Raw genomic sequence first — 21,082 nt, forward strand, 5'->3', positions numbered from 1 at the left:
TTTTGAGGGCTTTCAAATTGAATTAATTTCTATTCATATTTAGAATATGTTTTCTTTCCTAAACTAGCCTGTCCCTAGAAAAGATGATTGATAAATCATTAGAAATTTGATAGTTTTTACTGCAACTAATCTCTATTTATGCTTCAGGTGGTTTTAATTGAAAATGACATAGACTCTAGACCATTTTCTGCTCAAGTGTTGGCTTGCTTGCCACCCTTACCATGGTCATTGTCCTCAGAAGATCTGGCAAATCCTAACAGACAGGATTTGCGACATTTGCGTGCTTTTAGTGTTGATCCTCCAGGTAAGTGTGCTACACATATTTTGATTCTATTTGTTTATATTATTCTTGCATATGACATGCTTGCTATATTAGTATATTTTGTATACTCTTAATGCTTTTCATGCTATAAGTTAATAATGGTTACCATGATGCCTCTGGTTGGTTTAGGATGCAAGGATATTGATGATGCATTGCACTGTACAGCTCTTTCAAATGGGAACTTTGAAGTGGGAGTTCGTATCCTCCAAACAGTTGATTTTCATCTCCATTAAAGTTGGTATTTTGATGGAACCTGATTGAGATTTTCCATGAAAACCTTAGTTGGGTTGATATTCTGGTGAAGTTAGAGTTTGTCAATACTACAACTATTGGAAGAACGGCTGATAGTTTTGGAGAGGCAGATAGTTTTGTTTTACCCATAACTATGTTTATGCACATGCATGCATGTACATATATGCATATACATGCGTGCATGTATACATACTTATGCATGTATGTATATGCATTTCTCTAGTGTTTATTCCAGTTGAGAGCTCTTATGCGGCTACTGATTATAGCTTTATAGCCATGAACTGCACATTGCTGCTTTATTTACTGCAATTACATTATAGGTACAATACTCTTTAATTTTGGTGCTGTTTGGCAAGTCTTTTTAGAAAGATCTTCTAATAGCTCAGATGGCCAAAAGACATATCGAGCTTTTGGGGTATTGTCTTTAAAGACAAGGACTGTTTGGTAAGCTGCTCGGTTTACCGGGCTTTTAAAAATGTGTTTAGAGGCTATTGATCTATCACGCAGGAAGACCAGAAAGCTTCATTTGAAGCTTCTTGAATTCGGCGTTTTCGGTCTTTTTGAGTCTTTCTGCACACGTCTTCTCATCTTTTCAGCTTTTGGTTATCAAATGGAAAAAGACTGATTTTCAATCTTTCGAGCTTGTCGAAGCCTAGAAGCCCAGGCGGAAAGACTTGCCAAATGCCACCTTTGTTTACTAGTCCTCTATTTGCAACTTTTGACCAAAGTTGACACTAGAAAAATGTGTAGCAAGACTAGTCTTTCATTGCCATGGGATTCAACCATTTGTGCAAGATTCTTTTGACATTCTTGATTGTTTACACATGAAATTCTATTGTTAATATTTAACAAAATGTAATTAGATATTGCTGATGTAACGAATTTTGTTCACCCTGGTACCCCACTTGATGATGAAGCTTCACAGAGGGGTACATCTGTTTATCTTGTTGAGCGTCGAATTGATATGCTACCAAAACCCCTAACAGAAGGTATTTTTTCTTTGCTTTGGTAAGATCTTTTTTTATTTTTTTTATTTTTTGGCTTCAAACCTTGTAATATAACATTCTTCTTGCAGATATATGTTCTCTTCGATCTGATGTTGAGAGGCTAGCCTTTTCTGTTATTTGGGTATATGTTTCTTTATTTAATTGAGGATTATCTAAACTAGATGTCGTAGTTGTAGTTTTTCTTTTTGAGCAGTAGCCAACACCTGCATTATTATGTATGTTAAAATGTTTTTTTGGTAAATCATATGTTTGTATAACTTGTTCAAGTAAAAAGGTTCTTGCTTTTCTTATCAATAGAGAAAGCACTTCACATATATTCCAGGGATGAATAGAAAGCATATGGCATCAAGGATTGGCCACTCAAATACTTGGGCTTACCTCTAGGGGGAATTCTAGAGAGGGGTTATTTTGGGATAAGGTTGTGGAGACATTTTCTAAAAAACTAGCAACATTGAAAAAAGAATTACATATCAATGGGGGTGAGGTTGCTCTCATCAAATCTCTTTTTTAATCTCCCTTCTATTTCTTTTTCTCTTTTTAGGTCCTGATGGAAACAAAGAAAAAGAAAGATTATCTAATTAAATTAGGGAAAGTTTGCAGAGCCAAAGAAGAAGGTGGTCTAGGTATTGGGAGGCTGTATTCTTGGGGAACTAGGGGATTTGGTAATTGTTAATATGTAGGGGAGCTACTATTAGGAGCCCTTGGAATGGGGTGAAAATTTTTGGAAGATGGTGGTGAAATGTACCTTTAAGGTTGTTATTCCCTAGGATTTTTGCCTTGTCAAATAAGGAAAACAAACCAATTTGTGAACTGCCCCATTGATAGGAATCAGTCAGCACCCTTAAAGACTTATTCTAGAAAGGTGTTACAATAGGTCCCGATATGGCATAATGATGGTACTTGGGGTTTGGACTGAATTGGACACCAGGGGTATTATTGTCATATTGCAATTTTCTTTGGGGGTCCAATTATAGGGTATACTTTATTTATAGTTTGTTTATGTTTAAGGTTTCAAAGTCATTGAATAAATAGGATTGAAGTTATTGAGTTTTCTTTGAATTGAAATGGGATAATGGTAGTTCAGTTTGAGTCCTAGGAATTTTTTTGATAAATAGTCCTACTAGGATTATTATGAGTCTAATAGTTTGACTCCTGGAATTATTCTGAGTCTAATAGATTGACTCCTGGAATTATTATGAGTTTAGAGTCTATAAATATGTATGGACGTTTTACACAAAGATCAATGAAGTTTATTGAGTTTTCTTAAGCTTATGCTAATTATAGTCAGTGATTCTCATACCATAGAGTGATTCTAGGTACCCCTTGAGTGATTGCTAGTATTATTATCTCTTCTTTATCTTTCTATTTCCTTTCTTATTTCTTCAAGAAGTCACTGCATTCATCAACAATCATAATTTTTTTATCAAGAAGGCTAGTCCGCATTCTCTAAGGCTTGGAATTGGGTTAGTCCTACATCACCTAGATGATTTCCATGGGAGGGGTGGCATGGGATTTGGGATTAAGAAGAGTATTGAGATAATGAATCTATGGAGGCTTCAAACCTTTTGGCATTGACAAATGAATTTGGTCCCCGTATGTATCATTGTGAAACTTCTTTGTCCACCTTTCAATCCCTTAACACAAACCTTTTCCTGTAGGAGTTATTTGGAATTTTCCCTCTCCCAGTGTTTTAAAAGCACAAGGCGTAGGGGCCAATTTGCACCCTAGGCGCACACCTTTTTGAAGCAAGGCACAAACATACAAAAACAAATGCTAAAAAAGTAAAAAAATGTCAGAAAATTCAAAAAAAAGCCAAAAAGATTAAAAAAATGCCAAAAAAAATAAAAATATTAAACATAATATTAATAAAAAATAAAAACTTAAAATTTGAAAAACCTATTATCAAAAATTAGAATACATAAACATAACATTTAAAGCATATTCAAATGAGATTTTAAAAATAAAATCAAACATATAAAACATTTTCAAGCATGTAAAACCCACAATCTCTTTTTTTCCTCAATTGCATTACTTCAAGTAGCTAATGTGATGTAAAACATATTACATTCCTGATTCTAATAAAATATCTTCAAATAGGGGGTTCTCGAGGCTTTGGTGAGCAAGCGAACCAGAGCAGAGTAGAACCCCCTATTTGCTAATGTTGTTCATTCATTCATTCATCATAATAAAATATCTTCTTAAAAAGCAATTAAAATTATAAAATCATTATTTTTTATATGAGAATTAAGAATTTAAGACCCTAAAATGGACTTGTTTGGGTTTGCCTTGAGGGGTGTGGCATGGGGGTCCAGGGGTGGAGCTCCTGGCCTAGCTGCTAGGTTCAAAAAAGGAAAAAATGCGTCAAATTTTTAAAAGGCGCATGCCTGGGTTGAGGCGCAAGGCACATCAGGCACACACCTAGGTGTACTAGGCGTGCACCTTTTGAAAGGGCCATGCCTAGGACCTAAGCGAGGTTCATACCCTAAAATACACCTCGCATGTGCGCCTAGGCACGCTTGAGGTTTGCCTTTTAAATCACTGCCCTCTCCTCCTAAGGTTAAGTTATTTCTTGGGAGGTCGCATTTTAGATTATCAACACTTGTGAGAGGTTTCAATAGAGAAGGTAGACTTGGTGCCAGTCTCCTCATGTCTGTTATGCCTCAAAAGTGGGGAAAGAATTCTTGTCTTTGCAATTTTGTATCCTGGGCATGGAACCACTTCCTTTTCCTTTCTGGGGCTTCTTAGAAACCTACTACAGGTGAGCTAAGAGCTGTTTTCAATGCATTTCCTTGCTACACAAGAAGGAAAAAACTATAATTGCACCATACTAGGGTAGCCATTCCATGGAGTATTTGGGGCGAGTAGTGCTAGAATTTTTGAAAATAAGAAATTAGAAATCTATAGGTCAATTGAGCTCATCAAAGTGAGAATGGAAATTTGGTTATTGACATGTGAAGTTAAAGGGATTTCTATGGATTATCTTTTTAGGGGATGGAAAATGGTAGCTATATGCAAATAGAAGACAAAGATAGGTATCATGGAGAACATAAGATGGATGGATAAAATTAAACTTTGGTGGATGTCGCCTTGGTAACCTGGGAGATTGATTAGTGACAATAGGGAACCCGCTGGTTATGGAAACCATTTAAGGGTAGAGCCTCTAGCTTTAATACAAGGTTTGGGGGACATTGGCATGGAAGGATGGAGGAACATACAAGTGGAGGGGGATTGTCAAGTCGTCATTAAATTGATGGATTTGGGGGAAGAGGTGCTTTGGATGTTCAGTTTTCTAGTTAGAGAAGTGAAATTAGGACTTTGCCATCCAACCTAAACCACTCATTCGGGGGATACCTAGATACCTACAAGGGCCAATAGTTTGACTAACTCTTTACTAGGACATTGGATTTGACATTTTTTTTTTTGCGAGTAATCTATTTACCACCATGAGTTCTTGGTAACAAGGACTATAGATACTCCAAGTTGTAACCTAAAGCCATTTGTGGTGTCTTCCTTGTCTACTCTACCTAGAAAGTTTACTTTTATCCTTGAACTGGTAGTAAGTTTGTCACTAAAGATGTCACCTTTTTTTGAGTCCTAGTCAAGGTTTAAAGTATCGGAAACGTAAGGTGTATCAAAAAGATAATTTTAAGAGACGTATCGGGATACACATTGGATACGTATAGATACGGATGAAAAATCAAGATACGCATAAAAATGCTAAAAAACTCAAATAAATCCTAAAAATATATTAATAACGATAGTTACAAGTTTTATATGATTGTAAATAAGTTATTTAAAAGTAAAAAGAAAAACAGTAATTTAATTGTCTATATAAAATTCAAGATATCGAGACACGCTTAGTAACTATTCACAAATGATGGAATAACTAAAATGTGAAAAAACAAAAAAAACTAAAATGTATATTGATATATATTAGTTTTAAAACAATCAATATAATTTATCTTTATATTTATTAATACATAAATTTTAATAATTAATTCTAACATTTATTGATAAGCATACACTAAGAAAAAGAGAAACTTTATTTAAAAATAAAAATGCATAAACCTATAACAAGCAAATGGGCGTGGATTAGTGGTGAATCTCTAGTTGTTGAAGCCTAATGTCCAAGGTTTGAATATTGCTATTGCTAAGTTTATAGTTTTATATTAACAAAACGAATTTAATGAGAAAGAGGGTTATTAATTAACAAAATTAATGAGAAGAGAATTCCAATTGGGCGCTAAAATTGAAATTCAAATTAAAAATTATGCATTAATTACATGAGTAATTAACTAATTAATGAGAGAGAAATTGCACTTAACTGTAGGAGTAAATATAAAATTAATGAGAGGTAATTTGGCCCTAAATGTAGTTTAATGAAATTAATGAGAGAGAAGGGGACTTGTATTAGGTTATATCGGTTTCGGAACCGTATCACCCGATACAAACCCGAAACAGTCCAATACAGGGTCCGATACAGACCGATACATACGAAAAGGAATGCTACAGATGATTTCTATGTGTTCTATGTATTGGACTTATACCAGAATGATATGTATCGGCTGATACGGTCCGACACGTTACGAAAATTTGAACCTTGGTCCTAGTGTTATTTTGAGCCTCCTCAAAATTCTCCTCGGGGAGAGATTATTAGGATTGAAGAGAATTCCTTTGTTCATCTAGATTTTTCACGTTCTTCCTTTGATCCTTCTAGTTCTTGTGATCCTCTTGCTCTTGCTACAGATGGTAAAGAACTACAAGTTTATTAAAGAAAGTAGAAGGGCACTTGAATGGATGACTAGGATCAATTATACACCCTTCAGTTCCACCATCTGGAGGCGTGAGGTGTAGTTCAGAACGTAAGAGGCATAAGCCTCCCAAACACAAGGAGGCAAAAGGCTCCTTAAGAGGGGGATGAGGTGGGAGGAGGGGGGAAGGAGCATCTCATTTTTCTTTATTTTTAATAAAAATCCTTAAAATTTATCAAAAAAATAAAAATCCTTAAAATTAAGAAGAATGAAGATACATAATATTAGCTGAAGGGTGGGGGGTCTTGTCGAAGTGGAGGTGAGTGAGTAAAGTGAGTGAGAGCCCCCTAGCCAAGGTGATCTGTGGGCGGAGCCCCCGACCTAAACTTTCTTTCCCCTTCTCTTTTATTCTCTTTCTTTCCCTTCCCCTTTCTTTTCTTTCTTTCATCTTTTTTTTTTTCTTCTCTTTCTTTCTTTCTTTCTTTCTTTCTTTTCCTTTCCTTTCATTTACTTGCCTTCCTTTCCTTTCCTTTCTTTTCTCTCTCTCTCTCTCTATTTTTTTTTTGTCTTTTTGTATGAGGTGCGTGAGGCACATGAGATGTATGCCTCATGAAAGAAGCGTATTAGGCGTATGCCTCAGAGGTATCAATGCTTTTGGCATACACCTCTAGGCATTTTAGGGGTGTCTTGCTTGGAGGCACACCTCTAGGTGTATGCCTCCCGTGCCTTTTAAAACACTAGTTCTAATTCCTTGGTTCCCTGCTCTAACTTGGATGTTCCAATTGCTATTTGTAAGCCTGTTCATTCTTGTATATTTGTAAACCTGTTCATTCTAGAACTGTTCATCCTTGGCCTAGTATATCTTATTCTTATCTGGCTCCTACCTATAGATCTTTTGCTTTTGCTTCTTCTATTTGTTGTCCTTTTAGATACTTGAGAATATAGCTGATCCTAATTGGAGAGAAGTTGTGGATGAAGAAATGAAAACTCTGTTAAAGGCCTAGATATGGGAGCTAGTTGACCTACTAAAGGGAAAGAGTTCTCTACGATGTAAATGGGTGTATACCATAAAGCACAAAACAGATAGCTCTATTGAGAGGTACAAAGCTAGATTGGTGGCCGGGAGGTTTACACCGAAAGAAGTCATAGATTGTAAAGAGACTTTTGCTCCTGTTGCCAAGATAAACACTATAAGAATACTAATATCATTAGCAGCAAACTACTTATGGGAGCAATATTACCTTGATGTAAGAAATGCTTTCCTAAATAGAGACTTACAAGAAGTTTTGATGGACCCCCTAGTTATGATATAATGGGAAAGAAGTGCAAGTTAAAGAGAGATCTATATGTTTTAAAACAGTTTCCTAGAGAGTGGTTTGGAAGGCAATATAAAGCTATGAAGAGTTTTGGATACATCCAAAGCAGTGCGGATCACACCCTTATTTTGAAAAGAATTGGTCACTAAGGCTCAGTTTGGAAAGAGTACAAATACAAATATGTACCGTACAAATACATAGAAAATAATACAGTACAAGGTTTTGTACTCTACATATTTGTATTTGTACTCTTTCCAAACTGAGCCTAAAGCCCTAAATCACGATTCTTATAGTCATATAGTGTATGTAGATGACATAGTGGTAACAAGAAATGACCAATGTTTTAAAACGCGGAGGTGTGACGCGAGGTGTTCCACTACCAAGAGGCGTGAGGCATAGTTCAGAACGTAAGAGGCGTAAGCCTCCTGAACACAAAGAGGCACAAGTCTACTTAAGAGGAGGGGGGATGAGGAGGAAGGAGGATCTCATTTTTCTTTATTTTAAATACAAATCTTTTATATTAAGAAGAATAAAGGTGCATATCACTAGTTAAAAGGAGGGGTCCGGGGGTTAGTCCCCAGCCCACTTTCTTTCCCCTTATCTTTTCTTTCCTTTCCTTCCCTTTCCTTTCTTTTTCTTTCCCTTCCCTTTCTTTCCTTTCCTTTCCTTTCCCTTTTTTTTTTTCTTTTTTCTTTGTTTTTTCTATATTTTTACATGGGGTGTGCATGAGGCATATGCCTCTAGCATGCCTCATGAAAAAAGCGTATGAGGCGTATGCTTCTTGCACCTGAGGCCTACGCCTCAGAGGTGTTAGCACCTTTGGCATATGCTCTAGGGCGTCTTGGGGGCACCTCGCTTGGCGCACCTCTAGGCGTACACCTCCCATGCCTTTTAAGGCCCTGTGTAGTCCTCTCTAATTGTTTCTTTGCTTTGGGGGGACACTCTATTCTCTAATTATGGTAATAGGTATTACTATAATCATATAGTTTTATTGGTGATCTCCCTCATATTTTGCTTTTCTTGAGGGCTATTGCTTTTATTTGCCCCCCTCATAGGTGTTTTGCTTATTTAATATTTAATAAACTTAACGGTGGTCATCCATCTTGGCCTATTTATGATGGTTAATATAACAGTCTTATGGGTCTTCAATTTTTTTTTCTCTCAATTGCAGGAAATGACACCTCAGGCAGAGATTATTTCCACAAGATACACAAAAAGTGCCATTAAATCCTGTGCAGCATTGTCATATGTTGAAGCTCAAGCCAGGATTGACGATAGGTTGTTTTATTTACCATTTCTTTTATATTTTTTGTATTTTTGTTGGTAATTTAAAAATACATACATGTCTTTTTGTATTCATGAAATAACATGTTTCTTTTTGGGAATGGCATCATATGTATTTATCCGATGCTTCTGGTGGTCGTTCATTGCCAAGCACTGCTTAAATTGCACTGTTTCAAGAAAATTATCCAGTGTGGACAAGATTGCAAGGGAACTGAAAAATTATCATTGATTCTGAAATTTTTAACTTTTCACTTCTAATTAAAGAATATGCGGTGGTCTGTTGGTGTTTTGATAATCTGTTAAAAACTTGAAATATCTAAATTTCTATTTTTTGGCGGTCGGGTTATTGATTTTTTGATATACTGTTTGGCTAAAGTACCACTTGATTTCCTGTTTCATGTGTATTATATGGCAGTCATCATATTGCCCTCTTTTCTTTTAAGCCTCCTAATTTGCAAATTTATGGAGGAATTCTATTCATTTGCATGGTATTTGCAGTCGCCTGATGGATCCATTAACCACTGATCTGCGGAATATGAATGCTTTAGCAAAGGTATGCACACTGTGTTTGTTCATTAAGCGTTATTTACTTGTTTTTGATTGATAAACGATAACATGACCAAAAGAGATTTATTAAAAAAATATCAAGAGATAATGAGTAAGATAACAATACCTCCCCAATGCAGAAGAATGTGGGGCTGACTAGTACACCCAAATAAGCTAATCCAGAAGGGCCAAACTCAAGCCTATCTCACTCCTACCTCCAGGCTAAATGCACAAAGGATTTCCTTATGCATTGGGCCATAACAATAGCTAAATCTGGATAAAGTGACAAAAGGTTCATAATTCCCATTTTTATGGTCTGGTTTTCCATTTCTACAGATTATGAGGCTCAGACGAATTGAAAGAGGAGCTTTAACTCTTGCTTCTGCAGAAGTGAAATTTCAAATTGATACTGAAACTCATGATCCTCTTGATATTGGTATGCAGCAAGTATTTATATGTTTTGGTTACTAAATGATAAAGGATGCACACCTTTTTTTTGGGGGGGGGGAGGGGACAATTGGTTCTTCCTGTTGTACCTAAATGATCAACTATTATATTCTTGTTTTAAATCTAGAAATTTGTAGTTGGATACAGGATTCATGTAGCTGAACATAATGGAAAACAAAACAGGATTCATGTAGCCAACCCTGTATAGTTGGGACAAGGCTTAGATGCTTGAAGATGATTATGATACCTTCACCGGCAACATGAATTAAATGTGATAGGCCATGATTTCATCTTCGTATCAGTGTATGGGATGGGTGTAATCATGATCTGGTTATAATTAGAAGTAATGACAAATGTACACTATGATTATCTCAACTCAGCTAGGCCAATGCCAACTATATGGGGTTTGCCACACAGATCTTATTCTCCCATTGTGGGTTCATAGAACCTGAGGTGCAAGACAGATGACAAGGTGTGCACCTAAATGTAGTGAGGCTTCACTTCAGAAATAAAATCAAAAGAAAGCTTATATCTAATATCTGAAAGAAATAAAATATCTATTCATAAAAAAAGAAATAAAATATCTCAGAAAACCTTTTTACTCAATTAACTTGGTGCATTGTGCTATTAACATGAAGGCTGAAGCCTTGTACATTCAAGACCATATACTGAAGCACTAAACTATTTAAACTCTAAATGTCATAGGTACAACCTGGAAAATAGTAAATTACCTATTCAACTTCATATTCAATGTTAATTTATTACAATATAGAAAAAAGCTAGGTGAAACACATCTGTGAGCTTAGGCTCTCCTTTTTAAACACTGATATGCAGTTAGATTGTATGTTTTAGATCATCTCATGTGATCTCAAACCCATGCCTTTGGCCTTCCCCATGTTCTTACAGAGCTTTCTGTTTATAGCACTCTAACTCAGTAGTGCAGTTTTGATACTTTTTCTTTATTATGAGTAATCGTCTTCTCATTTTTTCATCTTATTGAGATTACCATACATCTTCTTCCAACCACACTGAATGAATCCTGCTTCTTTTTTGAAAAATAACATGTTTACTTTATTAAATCATATAAATTTGTTACATGGGTTCCAAAGTTCTACCCTTTGTGGTAGTTATCCACAATTAACCAACACAAGAATGGTCTCAATACAAAGTTTACAACGCCCCAAGGAAGAAATCCCCAAAATAGATGATTCCTTGCTGTCCTTGTTTAGCTTAGAATCTACTAAAGCATTTGCTGATCCTGTTATCCAAACCACTGTGGCGGCATATGCAAGTGCTTATAAGAATATTTTAAGCAAGTCTCAAAGAAAGAAATTGAAAAAAAAAAGATTTACATGGTAGACCTGCAGAATGCATCATCAAGACATCAACCAGAAAAGAAGTGACTGTTGGGCCAGTCAAACCTTGTTTTTGATGATTTTTTGATGAACCAGTCAGACCTTGTTTGAATTAACTGAAATTTGATGGCGTTTAAGTACACTTATAGTACTCCTATACTATAAAATTTCAGCCCAATCGAACATGTGGTAGTACCCCAACTAAAGACCTTAAGTTGGCTGATTTTTTGGGTTATACAAATCATGGTCAAAGTCCTAGTCAACAAGGTGACCAGAATTTATAGTAATCCTCGTCATTACTATTTATGGTAAAAGGTGGCTTTCTATTTTTTTTTAAGAATTCTTAGTTTCTTATGCTTAGTTGAATTAGAGATTAGTTATAATGTCCTAGTTTGAAAAAGAGGTTTCTACTTTTTGTTTGAAGTTTCAATTACATGTAGGAGTTAGAGTCCATAGGAGTCAGAAGTTTGAGTCTTAAAGTCCAAAGAGGAGTTGGAAGTTTCTACTTTGGGTCTATAAAAGGTGTCAACAGGTCTTGTAGAAAACAATCTATTCCATTCAATTGAATAAGGAATTCTTTTTTTCTTCAGTTTCTGCCATAGCAGCAACTATAGTAGAACTAATTCTTATTTCCTCTTCTATTTTCTCTTCTGTATTTGCTTGTCAATGCTTGTGGCTAAAGCCTATTGTTGTGTGTTGGAAATTTTCTGTTTCACACCAAGAACACTCAAAATTTGTTTTCTTCCCTTATTGAATGTCCATATTTCCATGGACCTTCTTTTTTAATCCACCCTGTCACCACTCTTGAGTCTCCTTGAACTATGATTTGCCTGAGGTCCATATACTTAGCCCTTCTTACTCCTAGAGCTGCCAACAGTTCTTCTCTAGTTGAATCTCCATTGTCAGCAGGTCCAGAAGAAAGTGCTATAGCATGCCCCTCCTCCTTTCTGAAAAGTGCCCCATACCATATTCTCCTGGATTGCCCAAACTGCACCCATCAAAGCTCATTTGATAAGACCAGCCACTACATTCTCCCACTAGATTGCCAAAGGTAGTCTTCTTGAAGATGATGATTGAGCCACCGATTTCCAGTTTCTTAGTATATCTTGAAGATGATAATTTGTCATTCCATCAAATTAATATTTGAAATTGCTGCATATCCCTGTCCATCTTGATATTGGAGTAGAGAAATTACTCCCCCTTTAGACAGTGTTTCTTGAGCTTCTTTCTCCAAGACCTTTTGTGACTCCTCAGCTTCTTCCTTTCCCTTTAAGGAGTTTTGGTGTAGACCCATCCCACCCAGAGTAAAGAGCCTTTTGTTGGGAAGTAATTCACGTGAAGATAAATACTATGGACTTGCTACAAAAGAGAAGGCCTAATTTCTGTCCTTTCCCTAATTGGTGTGTCTTATGCAAATCTAGCAATGAGAGTTGTCTTCATTTACTGATTTCATGCCCTTTTGTTGCAGATATTTGGCTTTGGTTTTTTTTCTTTGTTTGGATGCAGGTGGGCTTTAGCAACGGAGGTTAATTTGTTATTTGATCCCTCCTTGTTTGTTTGACTGAAGAAGAGAGAGAGGATAATTTGGAGATGTGTTAAAGCAGCCTTGATTTGGACCATCTAGGAAGAGAGGAATGCAACAATATTCTCAGAGAAGGAGAGAAGCAAGGATGAAATCAAGATTTGTGTGATGGTTAGGGTGTTCCACTAGATCAAGACTTTGTGGTTGTTTTCCCAATTTTCCTTTGATGATATTTGGAGGAATTGAGAAGCAGTTGCTAAAAGCTCTAAGAGAAAGGACAGAGTGGAGGTTGTCTGGGTACCACCAATTGAAGGTTTTATTGAACTGAACTTTAGTGGGAACAGCCGAGGTAATCCAGGCCCTTTTGGAATAGGAGGGGTTTTGAGAGATGGAGAAGGTAAACTTATAGCCAAGGTTTTAAAAACCGGCCTGGAAAAGGAACCGCTTTGATCACCGGTTTCCAGTCAGCGGTTCAACCGTCCAGGTCGAATGTTTCAAGTGATTCAACCCTTAGATTAGAATATTAGGGTAGACAAATATGTACATACCTCTTCTTTTATGAGAAATGAGAGATAGGAGGCTGTTGGCTGAGAAAACAAGAAAGAAGGGAAAAAAAAAGGAAAGAAAGGGAGGAGGAAAAGGCAACAACATTCACTGGTAATGATGATGGTGGTAACAATGTTAGAAGAAGAAGAAGAAGAAGAAGAAGAAGAAGCAGGAGGAGGATGCAACAACGTTAACCGGCAATGATGATGGCGGTGGCAACATTTTCCGGTGACGATGATGGTGATGGCGACAACAACAGCAATAACTCTCTTTCTTTGATCTGAGATCTGATTTCAGATCTTGCTTCTTTCTCTCTAATTTCTCTCTCTCTCTCTCTCTCTCTCTCTCTCACACACACACACACACACACACAAACTGCTGCCCGGTTCGAACGGTTTAGCGGTTTGACCGTTTGGATCAGCGGTTTTCAGACCAATTCAACATTTTTCTTCAAAAAGCAGTTCAATCCAAAACCGGACCCGGAAACATGACTGATTTCCGGGTCAAATGGTTCGGTTTGGTCCGGTTTTCAAAACAATGCGTATAGCACTTTTTTTCTGGCCCTGCGGGTATGGGTGACTCCCTCAAAGTGGAACTGCTTGCTGCAATTCAAGGGGTGCAGATAGTTAGTGAGCTAAACTTGACAAATGTGGTGATTGAAAGTGGTGGTATAATGGCTAAAGAATCCATAGTCTATAATCTGGTGCTACTGGAATGAAATGAAAAAATTTACATGGCTAACCAGGAATATGGATTTTTTGGATTCAATGGGTGAGGAGATCAGCAAATGGGATGGTGGATGCTTTGGCTAAGCAAGGGGTGAGTATGTCTATTTTATTCAGGGCACACTTGTAATGTGTTTTCTTTTTTTTTTTTTTTGTATGAGAGGTAGCAGCTCATGCCTCTCTATGGGATGCTTTTAAAGATATGACAAAGTTTATTAATAAAATTCAAGTTATTTATCGAAAAAAACAACATGAACAAGGCATAATTGAGGCTATTCCTTACATTACTCAGAAGCTTGAACCTTTTGAACGTTTCACAGTACTTTTGAGAAACTAAAATCATTAAAAGATAAAATTAATTATTTGTCTAAATGTTAAGTTCCACTTGGATCAATGTAGGATGACCCTTGTTAGTGCAATAAAAAGGCCCAGTGGAACATGAAAAGAATAGGTACTATATTTGATGTGTGTGTGTCTATGTATATATTCATTTATTAGGAAAGACATGCTTGTTTTCTTATTAAGGCTTACCTGCTTTTGGCAAGTGAAATGCCTAAATTTACATGTTACATTGATTATTCAGATCACAAGTGAGTTTTATTTTTTAACAACGAGCCTGATGGCAAGAATAAACTCTAGACTATGCATGTTGGGAATAAAAAGGAAAAGGAATAAGGAGGGATTTCATATATGACAACTTTAAATAGGGGAGCTATAAAATTCTAGAAGTGAAAAAGTGTACTCCAAAATTTGCATTTATAAAAAGAATTAACCTGGTGGAATATTCCATTAGAAAAACCAACTACAACCTAGTGGGAGAAGAGCTACTAATTTCTTTATTAACTTTAATACTGCATTGATTTGTTCTCTGAAGGTGTACCTCTTTCTGTAGGAATGTATCAAATTCGCGAAGCAAACCAAATGGTTGAGGAGTTCATGCTTGCTGCTAATGTTTCAGTTGCAGAGAAAATCTTGAAACACTTTCCTCTGTGTTCACTGCTCAGGTGTGTTACTGATTTTATTTGCCATTCTGCTAAATGTAGAAGAGGGTAATCTGGAAGGGCTCTTTTGCCTTGGCATTATATCTTTATTTTGAAAGGAATTTTGCATTTATGGCTATCAAGTGCCATGCTGGTAAATTTAGAGTTAAACGTGAAGCATTATGGTGCTTGCCACATTCAAGAAAGAATTCCAGTAGCATAGACAGATTCATGACCAAACACTGAGAACTACAGCAATATGGTACTCAAGTCAACATGGTCTTATTCCAACCATTTGGGGTTGGCTGCATCAATCTTGTTCCACCAATTGTTTCTACCAAGGGTTATGTCCTTAATTCTTTATGTTATTTCTTTACCTAATATTCTACCATGATCCATGCCATCTGTCATCTTTGGTAGTCCTGTGCTCTTTTAGAAGCCTTTTGTTTTCAACTCTTCTTACTGTTGCACTAACAAGGATTGAAGAGCCTCTTCAACCCCTTTTTTTTGTTTACCATCTCAATCTACTATCTATGACCAATGTTTTGAAAATTGTAATCATATCATAAATCGTAGAGAAAGTTGCATCGAATCGAATTGTGAATCATATTGTAAATCATAAGATTATTTCTATTTTTTACAAATTGTCAACAAATTAAATATAGATATATTAAAAGGATAATTGTATATAGGAAAGTTAGCTTACCCTATTTTTAATCTATATCTACCATATATGTACTTGAAACAATAGAATTTACCACTTGCACAATAGAAGCCTAAGATATAATCAAGTTTGACTTGGAAACCAAACAAATCTACATACAGTGGCCCTTCAACTTACATATGATAGAAAATAAACTCAATTTCTAGTCTTGAATAATGTAAATGAATCATTTTCTAGTAAGGCTTTAAAAATGTCTCTCATGGTAACACTAAACATAAACAAAAAAACCAAAGTAAAGAACTAGTTCTTAATTGAATTTATTTGAACTGTAGTGAATCATAAAAATCGTAAGATTTATGAATCAAATCATTGGATTCAAACAAAAATTGTAAGGTTTTTACAGAAAAGGATTCAGACATAAGATTCAAATTGAAACCCTTGGGATTTATGATTCAACTTGTGAATTGATCGTAAATCGTAAGATTTCGACAACATTTTGTCATCTATTGGATCTTTCCATGATGTGTTTGATTATAATAGTTGTCAAGGCAATGGTTAGGTGACAAGGCACCCATGGAGGGTTGCCTTAGCTTTATCACCTTTCTATTATATACTCTAATATTCTGAAATTTTGATATTATAATGATAAAACAGACATTATTAATCTAAGTTGTTCAGTTTGTGAGTTAAAAATACTAGTTCTTTTTTAATTATTTTCTTTGTTAGGGTTCAATCAACAGTTCAACGTACACGTTGATGTGCTGTCTTGAGCCTTTGAATACTAGTCAAAGATGGTTGTGGTTGCCATGGAACCTAGGAAATTACACTAGGATTCATGGTTTTTTTTTTTAAATATCCATTGCCTATGTGACACCTAGGCAACAAAGCATGCCCATGTTGCCTTGAGAACTATGTTATCTCCACTTATTATGTAGTATTGCTGGGCTTATTGATGGCAAGCCACCAAAAAAATGATGTTCATTCTGCACTTGCCCTACCCACATTACAAAAACAACAGGGAAGGATCAAAGTATCTATGGTGTTCTATATTAGTAAACAGATCTGTTGCATCCATCCATGAATGGATGGAGCCCACTATTTTTTTATTTTTTTGATCAATAACACTTTCATTAATTCATCAATAGAAGATTTACAAAAGGAAGACAAACACACTTATCTTCCAAGAGCAACAAAGAATCTCAAGAAAAGGAAAAAAAAGAACAAGAAAAGAAAGAAAGAAAGAAAACACACTGCAGTTACAGCTTGGCCCAAAAAGGTGAGTCCCTTTCTGCCCCTTGTTTAGCTTCAGCTAGGGAATTAGCCGATCTTTTAACCCAACATATTTTAACTTCCATCTCCCGCACCAGCCATTTGAATTTCTTCCTCTCATTATTGTACTTCCATTAACCATTGTGATCTTTAAGCAGCCACCCTATAACCACCTCTGAATCCCCTTCAATTAAGAGTTTCCTGATGTCCAACTCCTTAATTAATTCTTTTATTCTTCCACTGAGCAGCTCCCGTTCTGAAAATTTCTCTGATTCTCTGATTTCTTTCCTTCCAAAATTGATGAGCAACATCTTCATTATCTCATTATTGGGGATTTGGGTTCTCTCTAATGTGAAGTATTTTTCTCACTGGAATTATCTATCTGAACTTTGGAGGAGAACTAAAAGAACTGGACGTTTTTCTACACCAGAAATATTGGACTACAACATGCTTTTTCATAATATGCTGCTCTTAGGATTAATCTTGTGTTATGCTTTATAGTTGCACATAGGAATATCTGGAATCCAGGATTGTTCAGAACTTGAAAAAAAAAAAGAAGATGAAGCCATTTTGAATATCAATTTCCAAGGAAATAATACCTTGTTCCAAAAAAAGCCTTGTATTATGTATAATGGTTGGACATGGGAAGATAAGGAATCTAGGATTTTTCAGGACTTGGAAAAAGATGAAACCATTTTGAATGCAAATTTCCCAGTATTGGGCTATGATTTGCTTTTTCATAACATGCTACTCTCAGTATTGATCTTGCATTATGCTTTATAGTTGTGGACAGGAATACCTGAAATCTAGAACTGTTTAGGACTTGGAAATTGTTAGTTGGGTAAGAGTGGTAGTAATGTAGTATAACAAAAAAGGTGTTATACAGCACAAATGATAACCACTGATACATGATGAAATACTAAATTAGTGGTGATTTCTTTGGGTGCATGTAATTGATATGCTGCTTTTATTGTTTGCTTTGTTTAATGGCATAGACACAAATTACTAGTACTTCTGCATTTATATGCATGTAGTCCTGCATTTGCATTAAAATAGTAGTTCTTTCAAGCAGTTACCATGTATGACCATTGATTGTTGGTGCAGGCGTCATCCTATTCCAACGAAAGAAATGCTTGAACCTTTGCTGCGTACAGCAGTTGCTGTTGGTCTCCATTTGGATGTTTCATCATCGAAAGCACTTGCTGATTCACTTGATCATGCCATAGTAATTTTTTTTAATCTAAAAATATAAATGAAATATATCTTCGCTGTTTTTTATTCTGTTATCATCATCAATAGACCTGTTACCGGGCTGGGCTTTGGGCCAACTTTACACTGTTTTGGTCTCGGGCTTCGGGCTAGACCCATTCAAATTTTGGCAAAAGCCAAGCCTGATGCTGGCCCATGAACAGGTCTTTATCACTATGTAGTAGTAACAGTTTCCTCGAGGAAAATAATGAGAAGATTTAAATCAAATATGCATCAGTTACATTTGAGAGGCTATACAATTAGTATAATGGTCTTTGGCATATTGTATGTATAAGTTGATGCTTCAGGTCTTCTGTGATTATTATATCTGGAAGTATCTGTGCTGAACTTACATTGATCCCAGATATTTGTTGTATTTCATTACTTGTATACATTTCTTTTATAGTGTTTGGTGCTTTTTCCTTGTCCTAGGAACAGATAAATTAGATAAATCATCCTTGCCAAAGATATGTAAACTTAATTACTTGAAAAAACAAAATGTGACAGGGTGATGATCCATACTTTAACAAGCTGATCCGGATATTGGCGACTAGATGCATGACCCAGGTAATAAGTGCTAATTAATGAATCAAAGTTTAGTACAATATTTTGTTATTTCGCCATGAGGAGGTTTTTATTATGTTATTTTGTTCTAATTACATAATTAGGCAGTTTACTTCTCTAGTGGGGACCTCACTCCTCCAGAGTTCCATCACTATGGGTTGGCAGCACCCCTCTATACTCACTTCACATCTCCCATACGTAGATACGCAGGTTAGTGAGAACTGAAATTAAATGTTGCCTTTTGAGTGTTATTGAAAATTTTTCTTGCAGATGTCATTATGCACCTCGTAAGTGTCAATGTTTGGTTGCAACCTCTTTCTTGCAGATGTCATTGTGCACCGGTTGCTTGCTGCAGCCTTGGGGATATACAGACTTCCACCAATATTCCAAGACAGACCTCAGCTAACCAGTATTGCCGATAGTAAGGGCATTTAAGTCTCTTTAAATTTCATCATCGATATTACTTGGCAATGGAATGCCATTTCCTTCTCTCTCTCTCTCTCTCTCTCTGTTACTAAGTCCATAAATTATTTTGAATTATATGGAAGCTACTAATCCTAAGTCCTCTTTCAGATTTGAATTATCGACATAGAAATGCCCAGATGGCCAGCCGGGCATCGGTAGAGCTCCACACGCTTGTGTATTTCAGGAAAAGGTATACATTTCTGTGTTTTCATATTTAACTATCCTTTTCTGTCTTTTTCAATATTTAACCTTTTTGTAACCTCTCTTCTTTCCTTCTTACAGGCCTACAGACACTGAAGCCAGAATAGTGAAGATAAGATCGAACGGTTTTATTGTTTTTGTACCCAAGTATACATTTTATCCTTTTGTTCTATATTTTATAGTGGAAATCTAGATTTAAATGGAGTCTTGAATTTTTTTCTAAAACATTATTTGCTCAAACTGAAAAAGATTCAAGAAATTGGTGTTAATGTGTGTTCGTGAGGGCGGTTATGTGATTCCTATCAGTTCTTCGTTCTTTAATGATGTAATTTTTCTAGCTGTACATAACTGCATATTATACTCTCTTATCAAGATTGTAGCTATTTCTGGGCAGCATATGCATATCTACCAGAAAAAGCTGAACTTGATTGGAACCTATAGTCATCAAGTAAGAGGGTCTCCTCCCCCTTTCTTGTTAGGAGTGGCATCTTTTTTTTTTTTTTCCTTGATTGTTTAAAATTGATTCAATCAATCAATCTTGTTGGTTGAGTAATCCAATGGCATCAATTTTTGGCACAGAAAATCCACTAGATGAAGACTGCATATTGGATTTTTTTGGATTATTAGAAGTAATAGATTACGTGGCATATCTGGTGGTATTTTAGTAATGCTGCTTAGAGATACCTAATGCATGCCCATTATATGTTTTGCAGGTATGGTATTGAAGGTCCTGTATATTTAACTGCAAGAGGTGAGAAGGGAGGAGGGGAATGGTTCGTTGATGAGGAGCACCAGAAAGTGAAGAAGACGGATGGTAGCATCATTTACAGTGTTCTACAGACAGTGAGGATTCACCTGGAGGTTGTAGAACCCCAACCAAATCGGCCAAAGCTTCAGCTCACCCTTATTTAGGAGGTATGCAATTTTATGCACTATTGCCTCCTGAATTATTTTTAATGGGGGAACAGTAATTTATTGGTGGGTGGATATTCTACTGAAGCCATAAGAAGTATTGATATGAAATACCTTAAACCTTTTGTTCAGATATGTGATGTGCAAGGATTGTAATTTATTTCTTGTATATTAGTATCTAGCTTCTTGAGAGCCACCTTGTCATTATTGATGTTTGACCTCTGTACTCTCGCTTTTTCTAGTATGAAAAACTTGTGCATCTTCTGTTTGAGCCCCTTTTTATGTGCAGAATTAGAAATCATTATATTTTATACATAATGATCTAAATTCAGAAGGCTGGATATTGATAAAAAAGCTGCAACCAGAAGCCATGAACCATAACTTCCCTATGCCATCCTATGCCTTGTCTAACATTGACAAATTGGGATGCATCTCTACTAGAGGTGCTTTATTTCTGGATTTGAGCTTGGAAAAGGTTGCCAGGGCTAGGGCTCCAAATACTCTTTTTCTGCATGCGAATTATTCAATTAAGGTGATTCAAATTCAATCCATTTAGCCAATCTGATCCTTTACGATATTTTGCTTATATCTATATAAAATTATTATTTATCTATTAGTAAAGTGGTTCTGAGTAACTTATCAAACAAAAAGCTGGTATTCATAGATTCAAAAGAAAAAAAAAAAAGCCTCCACTTGGCATCTCTCC

General features: G+C 35.9%; 1 protein-coding gene across 1 annotated transcript in view; it reads left to right on the forward strand.

The window, feature by feature from the left end:
- The window catches only part of EMB2763 (ribonuclease II family protein), a 34,409-nt gene extending 13,758 nt beyond the window's left edge, over window positions 1-20,651 (forward strand). The window contains exons 10-24 of the mRNA XM_088951702.1: window positions 148-304; window positions 452-520; window positions 1,438-1,563; window positions 1,650-1,702; window positions 8,820-8,926; window positions 9,431-9,485; window positions 9,815-9,914; window positions 14,966-15,077; window positions 18,091-18,211; window positions 18,742-18,801; window positions 18,903-19,008; window positions 19,124-19,219; window positions 19,372-19,453; window positions 19,546-19,611; window positions 20,178-20,651. Of these exons, the coding sequence (XP_088807828.1) occupies window positions 148-304; window positions 452-520; window positions 1,438-1,563; window positions 1,650-1,702; window positions 8,820-8,926; window positions 9,431-9,485; window positions 9,815-9,914; window positions 14,966-15,077; window positions 18,091-18,211; window positions 18,742-18,801; window positions 18,903-19,008; window positions 19,124-19,219; window positions 19,372-19,453; window positions 19,546-19,611; window positions 20,178-20,376 (1,509 nt within the window). The 3' untranslated portion in view covers window positions 20,377-20,651. The remainder of the gene's footprint in view (window positions 1-147; window positions 305-451; window positions 521-1,437; window positions 1,564-1,649; window positions 1,703-8,819; window positions 8,927-9,430; window positions 9,486-9,814; window positions 9,915-14,965; window positions 15,078-18,090; window positions 18,212-18,741; window positions 18,802-18,902; window positions 19,009-19,123; window positions 19,220-19,371; window positions 19,454-19,545; window positions 19,612-20,177) is intronic.
- Window positions 20,652-21,082: the final 431 nt, after the last annotated feature.

The sequence above is a fragment of the Nelumbo lutea genome, chromosome 6, assembly GCF_056320005.1.
Source record: "Nelumbo lutea isolate HS-2025 chromosome 6, American lotus-T2T, whole genome shotgun sequence".
NCBI classification, from domain to species: domain Eukaryota; kingdom Viridiplantae; phylum Streptophyta; class Magnoliopsida; order Proteales; family Nelumbonaceae; genus Nelumbo; species Nelumbo lutea.